The sequence below is a fragment of the Podarcis pityusensis genome (genome assembly GCF_964106645.2).
Source record: "Podarcis pityusensis genome assembly, chromosome: 3".
Taxonomy (NCBI): Eukaryota; Metazoa; Chordata; class Lepidosauria; order Squamata; family Lacertidae; genus Podarcis; species Podarcis pityusensis.
In genome coordinates, this window is record NC_138026.1 from 32,275,049 (window position 1) to 32,292,154 (window position 17,106).

A 17,106-nucleotide genomic window follows, 5' to 3' on the forward strand; every position below is an offset into this window, starting at 1 on the left:
TCCGGAAATATGGCAACCCTGGCAGAAGGCACGTATTGTGGTGCCTTAAAAAAATGAGATGAATGCCTGGATGGAAGCCAATTCTTGTGAGAGCTGGCTTCTCTGTGGGAGGGGGCCGCCGCCTGAGGCAGCTGCTGGGTGACCTTGGGCCAGTCACACTTCTCTGAAGTTTCTCAGCCCCACTCACCTCACAGAGTGTTTGTTGTGGGGGAGGACGGGAAAGGAGAATGTTAGCCGCTTTGAGACTCCTGAAGGGGAGTGAAAGGCGGGATATCAAATCCAAACTCTTCTTCTTCTTCTTCTCATTGGGCCTTACAGACGGGACGGCCCTGGTGAGACCCTAAGAAGTCTCCCACTTCCTCTGAGGCCACCTTCTTGCCCTCGGCGCCCTTCCAACACCCGCCCCTTTGAAGCCGCAGCAGCTGCTGAGCTGACAATGGAAAGGAGGCATGTACTTTGCTCGGGAAAGGGCTGGGTCTTTTGGGTTCAACCAAGCTCTTGCTCCACTTCTGCTGCTGCTGCTTTTCTTTTCTTTCCTTTTTGGCGGCCGCCGCCAGGGCTGGGTTTGCGCTTCTCGAGCATGTTGGAACTGGTTTCCACGCCCATCCCTGCCCACAACGCTCCTGAGAGCGAGCGCGAGGAGGACGGGAAATACCTGCGAGGAGGAGAGCCGTGTTGCAACTTGAAGTTCGCCACTTTTCCCCCGGTGCGCGCAGTTGCCTCCGCGCCAATTCCCATGCTAGGCGAAGCTTCCGAGGGGACGGACGGCCAAGCGCGCGGGGACGCAGCAGAGTAAGTGGTCCCGAGTTTCTTTTCCAGCCTTCCCCTCCGCCCTCTCAGTTTGGGCGAGTTTCTCTTGAAGGTGCACGGCAGGCAACGGAGGGAGTTTCCAATTTGCCAAGACACCAGCCTAGTCGTCCCCCCCCCCCTTTTTTCCCGTTCTCTTTTTGAACAGAAGCCGATGCGCGCCTGGTCATCTCGCATTCCTCTCCACTGACTTTCTGTCGATAGGGGGGAGAGGTCTGGCTCCGGTTTCTAGTGCTTTTTTGTTTACCCAAGTGTGTAGACATTCTCATGGCTCCTAGTTTAAAATGGATGTGGTTCCTCTTCCGACGTGAGGAGAAAATAAAACCGAGGACTCCAAGGAGGCTTTTCTCACTCCAGCCCATAACGGACGCGGCACAAGCCCTGGAGTTAATGGTCTTGTAAAAGGGAAGGACATTGCTTTGTAAGGAAAGGACACCCGGTTGTATATCTTAGAGGCACTTGGCAGGACAGGAAAATAAGAGAGCTATCCAACAAAGTTTTGACTAGGGCTGTGTTCTTCAACCTTAAGTTCTCAGGTGTTGGTGTACTACAACTCCCATCATCCCTGACCATTGGCTAAATTGTCTGGGGAAGATTGGAGTTATAGTCCAAGATCATCTGGGCACCCATGGTTGGAGAGACCAAGGAGTAAGGATAAGGTGAAGAGCTACCACATGATGGGAAGGGCAGAGTTGGTGTGATTTGGTTGTCTCCCTTCTCACCAGATAAAAATCGTTCCTGTTTCAAGTGCCACAGTAATATTTGATGTGTTTCATGTGGAAGAGAACAGGGTTAAGAATTCCAGGCTATTTTCACCTGTGAGGCTAACATTTGTCTTTTTTTGTTTTTTGTTTAACTGATCTGGAAGGCAAATGCAAAACCTACATGGTTAATGGTGTACATTCAGGTTGTAAGGCTACTTGGGAGTAAGTCATTCAAACATGGTGGGCTTGCTTTCAGCATCTGAGTCTAGCTTTCAAGCAGTACTAGTAGAAAGACTGGACTGGTGGAAAGCAACCCTCGCCTGTACATCAGAAATGAGAGCCCAGTGGATGAGGCCAATGGCCCACCTAGTCCAGCATCCTGTTCTCACAATGGCCAAACAGATGTCTTTGGAAAGCAGGCAGGCCCAACCCGAGTGCAATAACACTGCCCACCTGCGATTCTTAGGAACTGGTATTACAGTGCATTTGTTTTGCTCTTAAAATCAGATTCATCCACCAGCCGCACGACAGGAGCAGAAGCAGAATTAGTCACAGAGTTCAACCTCTGTTAAATCAATAGTCTCACGAAGGCACTTTTATTGAGGTTTAGATAATTAAAAACCACACAATTAATCAACCCAAAAAATCTTTACTTGGTTGCTAGCATGCTAACAGCCATCTAATTTTGCAGCACATCATTTGTTCATCTATAACCAGGCTTTGGCAGATTAACATTGCATGACCTCTTAAATGTGTTGGGCTATTTTTTGGGGGGGGTGTTATTGCTTTGTTTTTGTTTTATTATGGATTTTGTGTTCTTGTTTTGTATTTTTATTTTGTGAACCACCCTGGATCTTCAGATGATGGACGGTATACAGATGAAAGAAATAATAATAATAATTTGTTTTCATATTGCGTGATAGTGGATAAATTAACTTCAATAGTAAAACCCTTAAGGTCAAATGGGTAGAGCAATAGAATGCTTAGAATGGGGGGGGGGCTGGTGTCCTTAAAGTTTTTAGAAAAATAGCAGTAATGTAAAACGAAGGCTGGCTGATGAGAGGCATACTGTTCATTCAAACTTGCAGTCCACTTATTTTTTCTCAAGGTGCCTTATGTTTTGCATACCTCATTTTAAGCCATTTCTCAAGGCGACTGTACATCTTACTTGGGCATTTATGTACATGCATACTTTTAAATCACATGTCCCAAATGTCATGGATGCTTGGAGGACACAGTCATCTGGAAGCTAAACAAGAACTGTGTTATTTTTCTCAAACACAAAAAACAACACAGCCACAGGAAACACCCAACTCTACCTCCATCCTGTTTCTTTTCCACCCGACTCTACCCCAGTACAATTAAGTCTAGTGCCTCCTAGAGAACAGAGGCAATATGACACTGTTATGGTTATACAAAAGGGCCTGATTTATTTAAATTTTAAAAAATTGTTTGGAGGACATCAGTATGTACCCAAAATACCCTCTTTTGGGTGTTACATTATACCACACTGAACAAGACACAAAAACTAGGGGAGTGTTGGGTGCTGTGCTTTTTTTGCTCCTGGGTTCTTTTAATATTTCCCATATACAATATTTGCTTGCACTTTTAACCTGTAGCTAATCGAGCCCATAACAATGAATTTCTATTATTCATATCAAAGAACTATATGTATTAATGAGATGAAATCCCTGATTCAAAAGGTAAGTTAATATGGCCTCAGTGGGGGGGGGAAATGTTTAAGACAGTGATCTTAGTGTGATCTCCATTAAATTCAAATGCCTTGAGCAACTTCTCCATGAGCAGTTTGATTCAAGCATACATTCCCATTAGACACCTAAGCTTCAAATAAAACAACGTTGCGTATTAAATTTCAGTTCTTTCTTTGAATTTGTTCCCATCTGCTATAAGTGGTCTTTGCAGCTTGATCACCAGCAGTAGCCTGTTCTGCATGCTTACTTGGAAGTGGGTCATACTGATTTCAGTAGGCCCCACTTCCTACTGGAGCCTTACAGCATGTTCTTGTGCATGTTTATAAAGAAGTCCCTCTGTATCCACTGTGTTTATTCCCAAGCAAGTCTCCTTAGAATTGAAGCCATAATATTTTAAGCTTTTAACGTCTATGGATACCTGTCCCTAACAAAATCTGATTACATTTGTTCTCCCTTTTTGTATAAATGGTAGATAATGTATTAATATACATGTTTAAATATAGGGCAGTAGGTCTTTTGCATCAGAGTTTTTGATACTTTCCTTGCTTTAAACCAGTGGTTTTCAACACTGTGCCGTGGCACCCTGGGGCGCCTTGAATGATGGTCAGGGGTCCCGCGGGCAACACAGGCCTGTGTCCTTCCCTCTTTCCTTCCCTCCCTCCTCTGATGCCCTCTCACAACTCTGTCTGCCAAAGGCTTGCATGACTGTGTGTTGCAGCAGCCCTGGTTCCAAGCTCCCCAGGCGAATGGTGCCTCTGGGGCTGGTCAGGGGGTGCTGGTTGCCAGAAGCTGAGGCATCCTCAGAATAAGCAAGGAAGCAAGCAGGCGAGGGAGCCCAGCCAGCCCTTGCTGTTGGGAATCGACACACAAGTCCCAGGCCCTTGTGGGGCAGTGTGAGATGGCACCTCTCTTTGGGGTGAAAGGGGGGCAACTGAGAGACCAGGGGCAGCAGCAGCAGCTGCCCAGAGGACTCCCAAGGAGAGGGGAGAGAGGAGGAGGCTGAGGAAACACTCCACAAGGGAGGGTGTCTGAAAAAGTGTGAGAGGCTGGCAGCTTTGCATGCAAGGGGTGACATAACTGGGCTCCTGAGCCCCACAAGGGGGGCACAGAAAGAATGTACTTGGTCAAGGGAGCCGTGGACTCAAAAAGTTAAACCTCTGCTTTAAACAGATATTACTAATCTGTTTGTTTTGTTTTAGAGATATTTTTTAATGACCTATATTATAAAGAACTGTTTCTCTTTTTTCAATAACAAATTATGAAGAAAGACAGTAGGGATGAAATAACACTTAATAGTTGTGGTACATTAGTATTGGTGTTATATAGTAATTAACTCAACAGTGCCATAGGTGTGGGTAGGTCTTAGTAGACATTTATTTGTTGTGTTATTAATGGCATTCTTGTGCAACAGTGTCTGGAACAGTTATTGTTTCTTAATGAAGCATTGTTTTAGCAAGACTCATAATGTCCTAATTGGGTGGGGTATTATGTTTCAGAAGGGGATTTGAGAACGTGCTAATCTGCGTGGATCACTTCCAACTGCTGCTTTTCTTGTTTGGTCTTTCGTGAAGAATAGGAGGGGATTTTCCGAGGTGTGGGTTTTGGAACAAAACAGGTGTGCTGTAAATCAGTTTTAACAGGGATGCATACATTTGTTTTCTGATCAAAACAATGGTGTTCGTCTCTGACCCTGTGAAAAAGTCCAAGTTTATTTACTATGACCATTGATCCAGCTATAAAAGTACTTATTGGTTCCGTTCAGCTTCTTCCAGGGATCAGCTACAATGCCAAAAGTTAAAAGACACTGCAATTTAACATTTTGATTTTCTATAGAGGATTTGTGTGTGCGTGTGTATGGGTTTAATTATTATTATTCCCGTAAAGCAGATGGGATACTAGCCTGAGACCTAGTAACTTGCCTAAGGCCACTGATGAGCTGTTGCTTCCAGCTGTTCCACACACCTCCCAGAACCCAAAGAGGTGGCAAATGTTTTTATTGAACTGTTTTATAATGCAGCTGTGCTCTGTAGTTTCCATTTCATTCATTATTGACACTTCTGGAGCCTGTACTGATGAGTGCCTTAGAAATGACTGGTAGATTGGGTCTAAGCATAACTTGATTTTGTTGGATTTTTGTTGTACTGTATACTGTTTTGGGCAGTAGAATCTTCAGCTAATTTAGTTAATGATCCATAAATAACCAACACCAATCTATGAGGAAACTGTTGGATTTAATTTAGTGATTTTAATAACTGTCATGTAATTAATTTTTCTTCACATCCCAGTTTTTAACCACATGCAGTATAATGTGGGTAACACATCTGCCTACCAGATAATGTGTGTGAGATTGCTGCCTTAAACGTATACAAACGCGATTCATTTACATCTATATTAATGGTTCCAGTTACAGATGGGTAGCCGTGTTGGTCTGCCATAGTCAAAATAAAAAAATTCCTTCCTGTAGCACCTTAACTTAGTTGGTCTTTAAGGTGCTACAGGAAGGAATTTTTTTATTTTATCTATATTAATATCTGCTTGCTTTTTGTATTCTGTGCACATTGCTTATTATGGGGTGTGAGGCACAAAATACAGCCATCGGTTTGCACAGATCTGTTCATAAGCTAAAACATTTGTGTATTCAATTGCTAATAGATAAGCTGATGTTTTTGAGGATCTGTTTGATGTCAGTAATGGTCTCTATAGAGTCTATACCAAACCAAAGTGAGGTGAAATTTAAGTTTGCTAGAACTGTATTCTGTGTAAGAAACATTTACTTCTCACACTTATAGCACAACTTTCCCCCAATAAGATAAGAGTGGCATTTCCCCCTGTGAAGTAGGATAGTCTTGAATGTGTGTAACTGGCCAAGGATTACTTTAGCAAGCTTCATGGCTGAGCAGAGATTTAAATTAGTTCCACCCAGTGCACATCTGTCTAGGCCCTATGTTACACTCTCTCTAACCACTGAAAAACCACACTGGTATTAAATCTGAATTTTCAGCCTGGGTAAAGTAATAATTCTATTTTCCTACACTTTCTCACTAGGTTCTGTCTAGGGCTGGGCAATATATCATCCAAAACTGGTTTGAAGTCCATATGGTGTTACTGGTTTTGGAGTTTTGGACCTGGCAATACATCGCGAATAATGATGTGTATTTCAGCTGGGCGATATTATCGTCCAAATCTGGTTTCAAGCCCATATCATGATAATTGGTTTCATGATGTTTGTTTGTTTGTGTGTGTGTGTGTGTTATGTAAAAATCACAATGTGAGAAAAAACGTGAAGCCAATCAATGCCTCTACATAGCTCCATCTGTATTTCAGACATTGTGATATATATCGCAATGTTTAGCTGGTGATATATCGTGATGTTGAAAACCAGAATATCGCCCAGTCCTAGTTCTATCATAAAGACTACTAGTAGCTCTTCTCTCCTACAAATGCACACTCTTAAGGACAGTGGTGGGGTACCTGTGGCCTGCCAAATGTTGCCAAGCTCGCTTCCCATCATCCTTGACCCACTGGCCATGTTGGCTGAGGCTGATGAGATTTGGAGCCCAGCAGCACCTGGGGGGCACAGATTATTACTCATGGTTGTAGATGGATCTGTACTAAACTGAGCTGAGTGTTCTTATAGTTGATTGCGCCATTGACCAAGAACATAAGAAGAGCCTACTAGATCAGGCCAGTGGTTCATCCAATCTAGCATCCTGTTCTCGCATTGGCCAAACAAATGCCTATGAGAGGCCAGCTGGGAAGACCTGAGTCCACCAGCACTATTCCCACTTGTGATTCCCAGATTATTAATAGATAAACATGTTGGTAGGTGGGAGCAGGATTGGGGAAAAGGTAAATTCCAACTAATCTACAAGTGTCCTCACGGAATCTGTGAAGAACTGGAATAATGACCAAAAGAAACTCTCAGTTTGATGTTTTGTATTTTGTTTTTGAAAAAGGACTGTCTCACTGTGGTTAGAGATTTTGTGGCTGGTGAACAAATTGAAAGTTAATCCAGAGAAAACTGATGATGTGATACTACAGTGCCTGCCATGTTAGGCTGTGTTTATTTAAGATATCTTTGTACTGTCTTTCAAAGCCAAAGGTACTCTCAGGGTAATTTAAATAATAAAAAGTTAAAACATAAAGCAATTAACCATGCCACATAACGCCGTAGTGAAAGCACCAGTTTTATTCAGTTAGAAGCAACTTGGAACAGCCAGGTAAACAAGGTCCATTTCCCATCATCCCTGACCACTGGTCCTGTTAGCTAGGGATGATGGGAGTTGTAGTCCCAAAAACATCTGAAGGGCCAAGTTTGGGGGTGCCTGATTTAATATATCAACAGTGAAATTAAGTACCCAATACCAAACACATTTTAAGATGACATTAGTGTAAAATATGTGCTGACACTGGCTTTGAGGAAGAAATATCTTCATTTGCTTTTGGGTTTTATTGCTAGAAGAGACTTTAGAAGAGTTTCATGTTAAGTAGAAAATATTTCCCAGCTTTGTAAAAAAACAAAACAAAAACGAGACGGAAGAGAGAGAAAATCATTAAACTCCATCAAATTTGGCTTGGGGAGAAGAGAGATGGCTCTTCTTGTGTGGCCTTTACAGAAACCAGCACTTCTGTAATTGAAAGTGCTGAAGTCTTGGCTTGTTGCTAGTCTCTCCAGTTAATTGGGATGCAGATCTTAAATCTACAGCTAAAGCTTTTCCCTGGGTGAGTTATCTTCATAAACTGCCATTCTGAACCTAGCCCACCCAAGATGTCAAACAATATAAAGGCTAAAAGCAAATAATAATAATAATAATAAATTTCAAAAGCTGAATGAACAAACAGTTGATTAAAATAAAACTCAACCTGTATAATTATAGTAATAAGTAAAAAAAAAAAAAAGCAATTGTCATATACAATACAATGTGCTCAGATCATTCTAACCAGTCAATGCATATTAATAAAAAATACCTTTACCCCATGTCTACTACAAGAGGGTCTTTAGTATTTAAGCACTCAGCTTGCCATGCATGTAACAATTTGGTTTCTTCAACCTGCAGAACTTGCACTTCTGCAAGTACCCCACATAAGGTCTATTTCTGAGGAATCTATTGCTATGTTCTGGAACTCCCTACCAATTTAAATCAGCCAGAAATCCTGGCTATATTGTTTTAGGTGCCTGTTGAACACTCTTTTTTATTTATTTTTGTTCTGCCAAGTCTACCCAGACACATATATTATTGGATATTTGCTTTTTATTGGTTTGTGGAATTTCTTTACAGTTTTATTTGTGCCCTTCTTGGAGTGACCCTTTGATCAAGTGGTACAGAGATTCTCTATATGAGTAGGGTTTGGCTAGGCTTTGACTGCAGGCTGCATGTATCTCAGAAGGGAGGAAAGTGATGGTCGTTAAGAAGATGCTTTCAGGGCAAGAGGGTTCATAAGAGAATGAATCATAAGGGAATTCTGCTGGGGCCTTTCAATATGGGAATACGGAGATTATAGATTGAGTTATATATATGCAAAACAGTTCCTAGTATTTGAATCAGTCAAAGCTTGCTCTTGGGTCCCATGGGTGCTTCATGGGGAAAATGTTCTAAGCCAGTGGTTGCTGCAGTGACTATTGGACTTGAGCTGTCCTTCTTGGCTACTTGTATGTTGGTAGAAGGAAGTGCTATCTTGAGAGTGTCCTGCATGTACAGTGGTACCTCGGGTTACAGACGCTTCAGGTTACAGACTCCGCTAACCCAGAAATAGTACCTCAGGTTAAGAACTTTGCTTCAGGATGAGAACAGAAATTGAGCGGCGGCGGCAGCGGGAGACCCCATTAGCTAAAGTGGTACCTCAGGTTAAGAACAGTTTCAGATTAAGAATGGATCTCCAGAACAAATTAAGTACTTAACCCGAGGTACCACTGTATCTTGGTATTCCACTGAAAGATGGCAGCTCTGTTAAATTACCAAAGCTAATTGGTCCTCCACAAGCACTGGATCTCATTCTCAATGGGTGCACAAGACTAGCCAATCAGATAATTCCCAATGGCCAAGGGATGCATTTACTAATGTGCCAGATCATTAGCAGAAGGATTTAAAAGCTCAGCCAAACGGACCTCACAGGATTGTTGTGAGGATAAAATGGGGAGAGGCTGAACCAGGTACACTACCTTGAGCTCCTTTGAGGAAAGGTATATACAAGATTTATACAGGAAATAAATCAAAAGAGACCAGCATGATCAGCGATTTGTGTATGTTTAGTAACAAATGTAGCACAGTGTTATTTTCTATGCATTTCTCTTTCTCAGCAATTAATTTATCAAGTGTATTGTCATCATAAGGGGTGGATGTGGGTGTGGCTATGTGTGGAGTGATAGAGAAAGTTGTAGCCAACAAGGTTGTCCTGTTGGCACTTGTTCAACAGAACTTCCTCTCCCTGCTTCAAAGGCAAATCACACGAATGTAGACTATTTCTTAAACTCTATAAAAGATTAGCAACAAATGTAGGTTTTACATTGAACCCTAATTGGTATCTCTTCCTGTGGCAATACTGAGCAGCTTTTGCTTATAATGCAAGACTTAATGAACAAGTTTTGATATCGCTACAGATATATGTTGCTGCTTTCGAGAGCAATCAGGGTGGATACCTGTAACCACTTTGCTGATTCAGTGTCTGATACAAGGTGTGGGAGAAAAGCAGTTCTTAAGCGTTTCTCTGCTAATTAGTCATGGACGAGATGTAGGGTTGTTGTGGAGGCAAGCAGAAAATGGATTAGATCAGCATGGGAAAAGAAAGAGGAATGTAGTAAACTCAAGGGCACGTTCTAGGGAGCAGTGGATGAGTTGTATCTCCTTTCTATAAACTGTGTGCAGGAGGCATGAGAGGTGGAAAGTGTTTGAAAAGGAGAAGGCAAGGATGGGTTTTTACAATGCTATTCTGTGCAAATTTATGTAGAAGTTCTGTTGAGTTCAGTGTGAAAAAATCACAGAGAAGTATACATTCAGGTGCTCTTAAATCCAGCCCATAAGGCAAGATGAGTCAGTCACCTCAAGCTGCAGATGTGGTGACTGAGGAGTATATCACTTGTAGCTCTCTGGTCTTCTTTTATTGGTGGTGTCAAACGGCAAAATGTCCTGGCTGGCCCTGTCTATATCTAATGTTTAGGGACCAGCAATAACCCTGAGGGACTTCACAGGGAATATCATGGATTAATGACAAGCACCTTCCTGTCTTAATTTTCTGGAATCTCTGCACCAAATGTTTCTTAACATACCTGTGAAGTCTCATGACACTGCCATGCACATTTCAACCACATTAAATGCCACAACTGGGTCAAAAGGTACAGTTATACTTCCTTATCAGTCTCTAGGCTAAGATTGACAGCCGCCGCCATCTCAGACCACACCACTCCCCAAACCAGGCTGGCAGAGGTCTGGAAAGTTTGATGAGACCTGGGTGTGTCAGTAGCTGGAAGGCAATTGCTCATGCTGCAGACTCGCAGGTGGCAATATAGTTCTCCTTGTTCCCAGCCATCCTACCCATTCGCTTGTAATAAAGTATCTCTGTCTCCATTAACCATTTCTAAAACGCCTTGTCTATTTTGTGTCCTGCCTCATCAGACGGGCATCAAGTGCCACTGCAGTTCTAGACATTAACTGGATGCCATCTACCATTACTTGCAGCCATTGCTAACTGTTTGAATGCCTTCAAGCTAGTCTTCTAAGAAGCAGGTGCTTAGGGTGATGGGAGATGAGGCTGGACAGGACAGTAATGGAACCAACTTAGATCTGTGAAGTGGCCTTGATGAACATTACAATCAAATGATGATAAACTCGTAATAAGACAACAATGATGGTTGCAATGTGCATGTGTTAAAAGCGCCATCAGTGAGAGACTAAAATGGTCAGTCTGTCCATGATATGCTCTCAGTCACTGTGCAAAGAAGAAAATGTTTAAAATGACGTTTGTAAAAAAACCCACACCAGAAGCATTTTTGTTAGGGATTGTAGGACAAGACCTGCCAAGGAAAACAAAGAACTTATTTATGTATGCTCCAACAGCAGCAAGAGTCTTAATAGCACAAGGATGGAAGAATGAGGAAACACCGACAAAAGAACAGTGGCAAGAGAATTTGATGAACTATGCAGAACTGGTTAAATTGACATATAAACAGTGAGACAAGGACAACTGTGACTTTAAGGAAGATTGGGAACTTTTCATAAATTATTTAAAAAGACAAAATGAATTGGACTCCTTGGCAGGTTTTGAATAAACATACACAAATTTATTGGTTGATAACATGGTAGATAAATAATGTAAGGATCTGTGTAATTTTATAACAGCAGATAATAATATGTGCTGAAAAATCAGAGAGAGGAGCTGAGGGAAGTCTCAGGGGGAGGGTTTGATGGGCGGGGAAGGGGGAAAATAATGAATATGATATGTTTTGATATTTTGGTATGTTGAAATTGCTAATAAAAACATTTAAAAAGAAAAAGAAATGTGATGATAAAACAAGGGAGGTCTTTTCTCTCGCTTGGCTTCATATTATATCTGCACAGTGCTTAAAATAATGTAAATATTGTTGCACACACTATTGACTGTTGTTTGTTTCTGTTTTGTTCTCAGATACATCCCATAGTGCATGAATGGGCATTTAAGAAGCCTTGCTCCTAAATTACTGTGAAAATGGAAACCTCATCTCTGCTGTCATCCTTACATGATGATTGTAGATCAGACAACTACCTTGAACCGCACTACAAGGAATGTTACAGGCTTGCCATTGATGTGTTAATTGAAAGTGGTTCAGAGGCTTACCAAGAATTTCTTTCCAAGGAGAGATGTGCAGAGTTTCTAGCAGATGATGAAATCAATTATATACTGAACACAGTTCAGAAAATCCCTCAAAACACAGTTTGTGCTACTGACAATGCTGCTGATGATACCTCTTCCTCAGGAACTTATTGGCCGATGGAATCAGATGTGGAAGCTCCTAATCTTGATTTGGGTTGGCCTTATGTAATGCCTGGAATTAATGGTGGTACAAATATTGAGTTGCTCTTCCACCCCCCTCGAATACAACCTTTTACAATAAAGGAAACTATTAGGAAGATGGTAAAAGAAGCAAGAAAGGTAAACTTTTATAGTTTCTTTTTTAAGCATCTAATTTATAATAGATAAGTGACATTTTTATTTCATTATTCATATCAATGTGAAACTGAAGTTCATAACAATGCAAAGGGACACATTTATCTGCCAGATTACTTAAAGTGCTTCCACTCAGATTTTGAACTTCTGTGAAAGAATCATAAGAATGTAGCCATCATGGCCACATGGTCATTGAGACTCTTTTTTTTTTTAATAGTTGAAACTCATTTTTATTGTTATTGTACTGGACCTCCTGTACATTGCTTTGAGATGACAATGATTAAGCAGCATACGAATAGTTGAAATCAATAAAATAAATTAGGAATGTAGTAGTAAATATATAGCAAACCAAGAAACAGAGAAGCAAGCAGAAAAATAAACTCTAGGGCAAGACATCACCAACTCTGGTGTTAAAACTTTCAAAACGATTTCCTTTTTGAAAAAGCAGCTTCTGATATAGATTGGGGTGTGTGTGATATAAATGTTTAAGCCCACAAGTTTCCCCCTCCATAGGTAAGCTGTGACTAACTGCAGCTCAATGTGGTTGCAGACTATCTAGATAACATAGCAGAGGAATGGTTAGACTGTCCCATGTACTGTGCCCCCAGTCTAACATGAGGGGCCCATGGGTGCCTTTAGAAAGAGAAAAATAGTTGCGGAGCTCCAGAAATGGATCTCCAGTATAGCTTGGCATTTGGCCCCAGTTTCTTTATTTTCTCAAACTATTAAACATATTTTTAATGCTGGTGGATTTCAGTGAAGGAAGTTTACCACTTCTGTAGCAAAATCAATGGGATTTAATTGTGATTTCCTTTGGATGGGTTGCAGAAGTTTGGAACATGAGAACCACCAGTTGTACGAAGCAGGAAAGCAATACGGCTCATGCATATTTGTAATCTACATTTTTGTTCCTTGATTGTGGTATGTTTAAATTCAGTGTGAACTAATTTTGGAAGAGACGAATGTTTGTGTATTTAGACCAGCCTCCCCTCTGCAGTAGTATTAGTAGCAGATAACCTTGCAGGCAACACAGATGCATTGGCAATGGCTGTCCAGCTTTGGCTTTGCAACATAAACTTGAAATAGCAGAATATAACTAGCTAAAAATGTAATACCTCTCTCTAAGGTATTACTAACTCACTCGCACTCATTTATAGCTCCTTCCCACCATAAGCACCCAAAGTATTGACAGATGTGTGCAAAATTTATGTGTGTTCCCCTCCCCACTGTATGTCATCTTTTTGCATTTTTGTTGCTACCTCCCTTTTTCCTCCTGGCGATTTAAAATTTAAGGGCATATTCATTCCTTCTGTGCTGCTTTGTGCCTATTTAGCATTCCTGTGCCTTCTAGGGAACTTTTATTTGTTTCGGGAGAGGTGAAGAAGTGATTTTCTGCTTGTGCCAGATACCTTGGGATGCAAACCATGGGTTAGATCAGTGGTTCCCAAACATTTTCAGGCCACAACCACCTTCGTTCCATATACTCATGCCTGGTGCCCCATCTTCTATTCTGTAAAAAGCATTATTAAGAATAGCAGGTTTCCCAACCCACTAAGGTAACACAAATAGCCATTTTTAAAACAGCAATTAATTGCCACATTTATTCAAAATCTAGTTGAAACCATTTAGCTTAATAAATTCAACAACATTGATTCACTTGATCCAGTGATACCAGCTTTTCAAAGTTTGATAGCCATTGACACCCCATTACTCCCCTCCTGCCCCCTTCTCTCTTAGTGGAATGCCAAGTAACCCCAGTGCCTCTGAGAAGGTACTACCACCCACTGTGGGAACCACTGGGCTAGATCTTTCCTGTGAAATAAATGGCACTCACAACATTTTTGAACTCAGATGGAACTCGGGATTGAGTCATTGTTTTATTAAGCCACTTCTGTAGGATTTAAGAGGACAATTTATTTAATGACCTCATTACTAGCTGACAAGTGACTACAGATGAGACAGCACAAAGGTTGTTTGGCTACTACAGTATACCTCAGTCACTACAACACAAAGTGAAAAACATTGTCTTTAAGACCATTGTCAATGTTGTGTGGATGGATTGACCAACTGAGTTAATCGCTCAGACTTGAAAGTGGAGAAAGAGGCTTATTTGAGTCTTGTATTATAGAACTTTCCTATGAAATTATCAGTTGCTCTGATTTACAGTTTCTTTTGGGTTCTGTTTCAGTGCAGGTTATAAACTGTGTAAAGAAAACTTCCCTTTGAAGAACTTCAAATGAGTGAATGGTTATAGGCGAACTAAAACAGTGAAGTCTGTTTTTTGTAACCCAGCTCAGAAGAGCACATGTGTCACCTTAAATGAGAACTGGAATAAGATCAGCCCCCTCTAATGACTATTCTACATTCTACATTCTAGCTTTATTGAATAATTTAAGAAACTGTAACTTGGGCTGAATTAGATACATGTAGGATTACATTTATGCAACTATGTGTTTTGTAAATAGCTACTGCAGGGAAGGCTGAGTTGCCTCAAGATAATGGAGAGGGAATTTTAACTCTTACCCTGCCAGGGTTTCAAGTAAAATTGCCCCTCAGAAGCTGCTATTGGCATTTCATTTAAAATTTAGAAAGCTTTTTGTAAAAGCAATAATAAACATCAGCTTGAGTACAATCACACAATTATCCTCTTTCCCAGTACCACTTGTTCATGATGTAGAGCTTCACTTACCCCTTCCTCCCTGACAGGGAGAGGGGAACCATTTTGGGGGTTACCTTAGGTGCCAAAATGTCTTGGGCCGACCCTGCTTTATTGACGCTGTTAGAGATTCTACATGGCCCCAAGATCTATACCTTAAGATGTCCATCAATACAGTTGTTGTTTAGTCGTTTAGTTGTGTCCGACTCTTCGTGACCCCATGGACCAGAGCACGCCAGGCACTCCTGTCTTCCACTGCCTCCCGCAGTTTCGTCAGACTCATGTTTGTAGCTTCGAGAACACTGTCCAACCATCTCGTCCTCTGTTGTCCCCTTCTCCTTGTGCCCTCCATCTTTCCCAACATCAGGGTCTTTTCCAGGGAGTCTTCCCTTCTCATGAGGTGGCCAAAGTATTGGAGTCTCAGCTTCAGGGTCTATCCTTCCAGTGAGCACTCAGGGCTGATTTCCTTAAGAATGGATAGATTTGATCTTCTTGCAGTCCATGGGACTCTCAAGAGTCTCCTCCAGCACCATAATTCAAAAGCATCAATTCTTCGGTGATCAGCCTTCGATGATCAATACAGTACTGACCTTTAAAAATGCCTTGAACTTACACTTGTTACAGTTGGCTTTTACGTGAGGTAATTTCTAGGTCACAGCTGTTTTGGAATATAGGCTTTAATCTGCTGGTTTTAAGTTTGTTTGTTTTTTCATATGAGGTTATTTTATGCTGGCCTATCATGTTCTGGTAATCCATCCTTGCTGCTCATTGACCTATAGACTGCCCTAGAAATCTTTTAAGTACTGGTTTTTTTAAAAAAAAAAATCTTTGAAATGCAGATAGCAGTTTCTTGACCCATTCTATAAACATAGGCTTTGTGCCAGCACAGAGGCATGTTTGGAACTTTCTGAAGCTAAAGCCGTTGAATTTTGTGTAAAGAACTCATTTCCTTAAGGGGAATTTGTGTCTTCACCCACATACCTAAAGGAGCAGGGCAAGCACCATCCTGCTCTGTTTTCTTTCAGCTGACACAGCAGCAGCAGCATGCAGGCCTGCTCTTAGGAGGCTTTTAATTCTTCTCTCTTCAGCAACCTAAAGGCTTATTTTAAGACCCTTTCTCCCCTCTTCATTTATTCTATTCCCCCATTGTGTATCATTGCATTTTCTTTTCCCAGTTTTCCTCCAAGTCTCATTCCTATTGTGTATATGCATATAGCATTTTTGATTTAAAAAACCCTAAGGTATTCAAGAAAAGGTTGAACCCCTCCATGTCCTTTGATGAAGCTATGAGAGACTTCAGTTTAAATTGGTTACTTTTCTCCATATAAAGGTTGACCAAAAGAGATGGCATCTATCAAGAGAAAAAAAAGGGGGGATTAATATACAGCAGTCTCCTCAGGGTACTTTGTATAAAAAAGCAAGTTTATAATTTTAGACTTCCTAACTTGAAACAAATCGCATACTTTTGTTCTTTCATGTTTGGAAAAGGACACACAATAACAAATAATAAGTTGAAAAACTGACCTTGAAGCAATATAACAAATAAATTGAAAACCAATGAGCACAGTTATACCAGAGACCACTCTGAAAAGGCCAGTACTGTCTGCCTCAAGGTAAACCTTTCCTTAAACCTTTTCAACAGCAGTGTTAATTGCTGATCTGGGAAAATAACAATTTATACCAGTGCAGGCATTTTCATCACCCCTTTGCTTGGAAATGCCATGAAGATGGCAGCTACTAAAATATTGTACTGACTGGTGGAGAGTTTTATACTACAAAGGTTGTTGGGTTTTTTGGTGCATTGCTTATATCATAGCACAGATCTAAGGGATTGTGGAAGAGATATACATTCCTAAGAGTTCTTGACTGAATTTATTGAAATATATTTTCAAGGAGAATTAGACAATATGTTGCCGTCAGTGCTTCTCTTTGTTGCCTATCCATGTTGGAACTCCATAGTGGTAATGATTCACAAATGGGGTCCTCTTGATGTTGGACAAGTGAAATGGATTGCAACATGTTTTCAATAAAGTAACATCAAAGGATGCAACTATTGACCAGGATTCCACTGGACAACACCCAAATAATT

The 17,106-nt window shown here is 41.0% G+C and overlaps 1 protein-coding gene across 1 annotated transcript in view; it reads left to right on the forward strand.

Moving 5' to 3' along the window:
* The first annotated feature begins 638 nt into the window (after nucleotides 1-638).
* The window catches only part of FAM83B (family with sequence similarity 83 member B), a 45,205-nt gene continuing 28,737 nt past the window's right edge, over nucleotides 639-17,106 (forward strand). Inside the window, exons 1-2 of the mRNA XM_080997975.1 lie at nucleotides 639-792; nucleotides 11,843-12,346. Of these exons, the coding sequence (XP_080854101.1) occupies nucleotides 11,903-12,346 (444 nt within the window). The 5' untranslated portion in view covers nucleotides 639-792; nucleotides 11,843-11,902. The remainder of the gene's footprint in view (nucleotides 793-11,842; nucleotides 12,347-17,106) is intronic.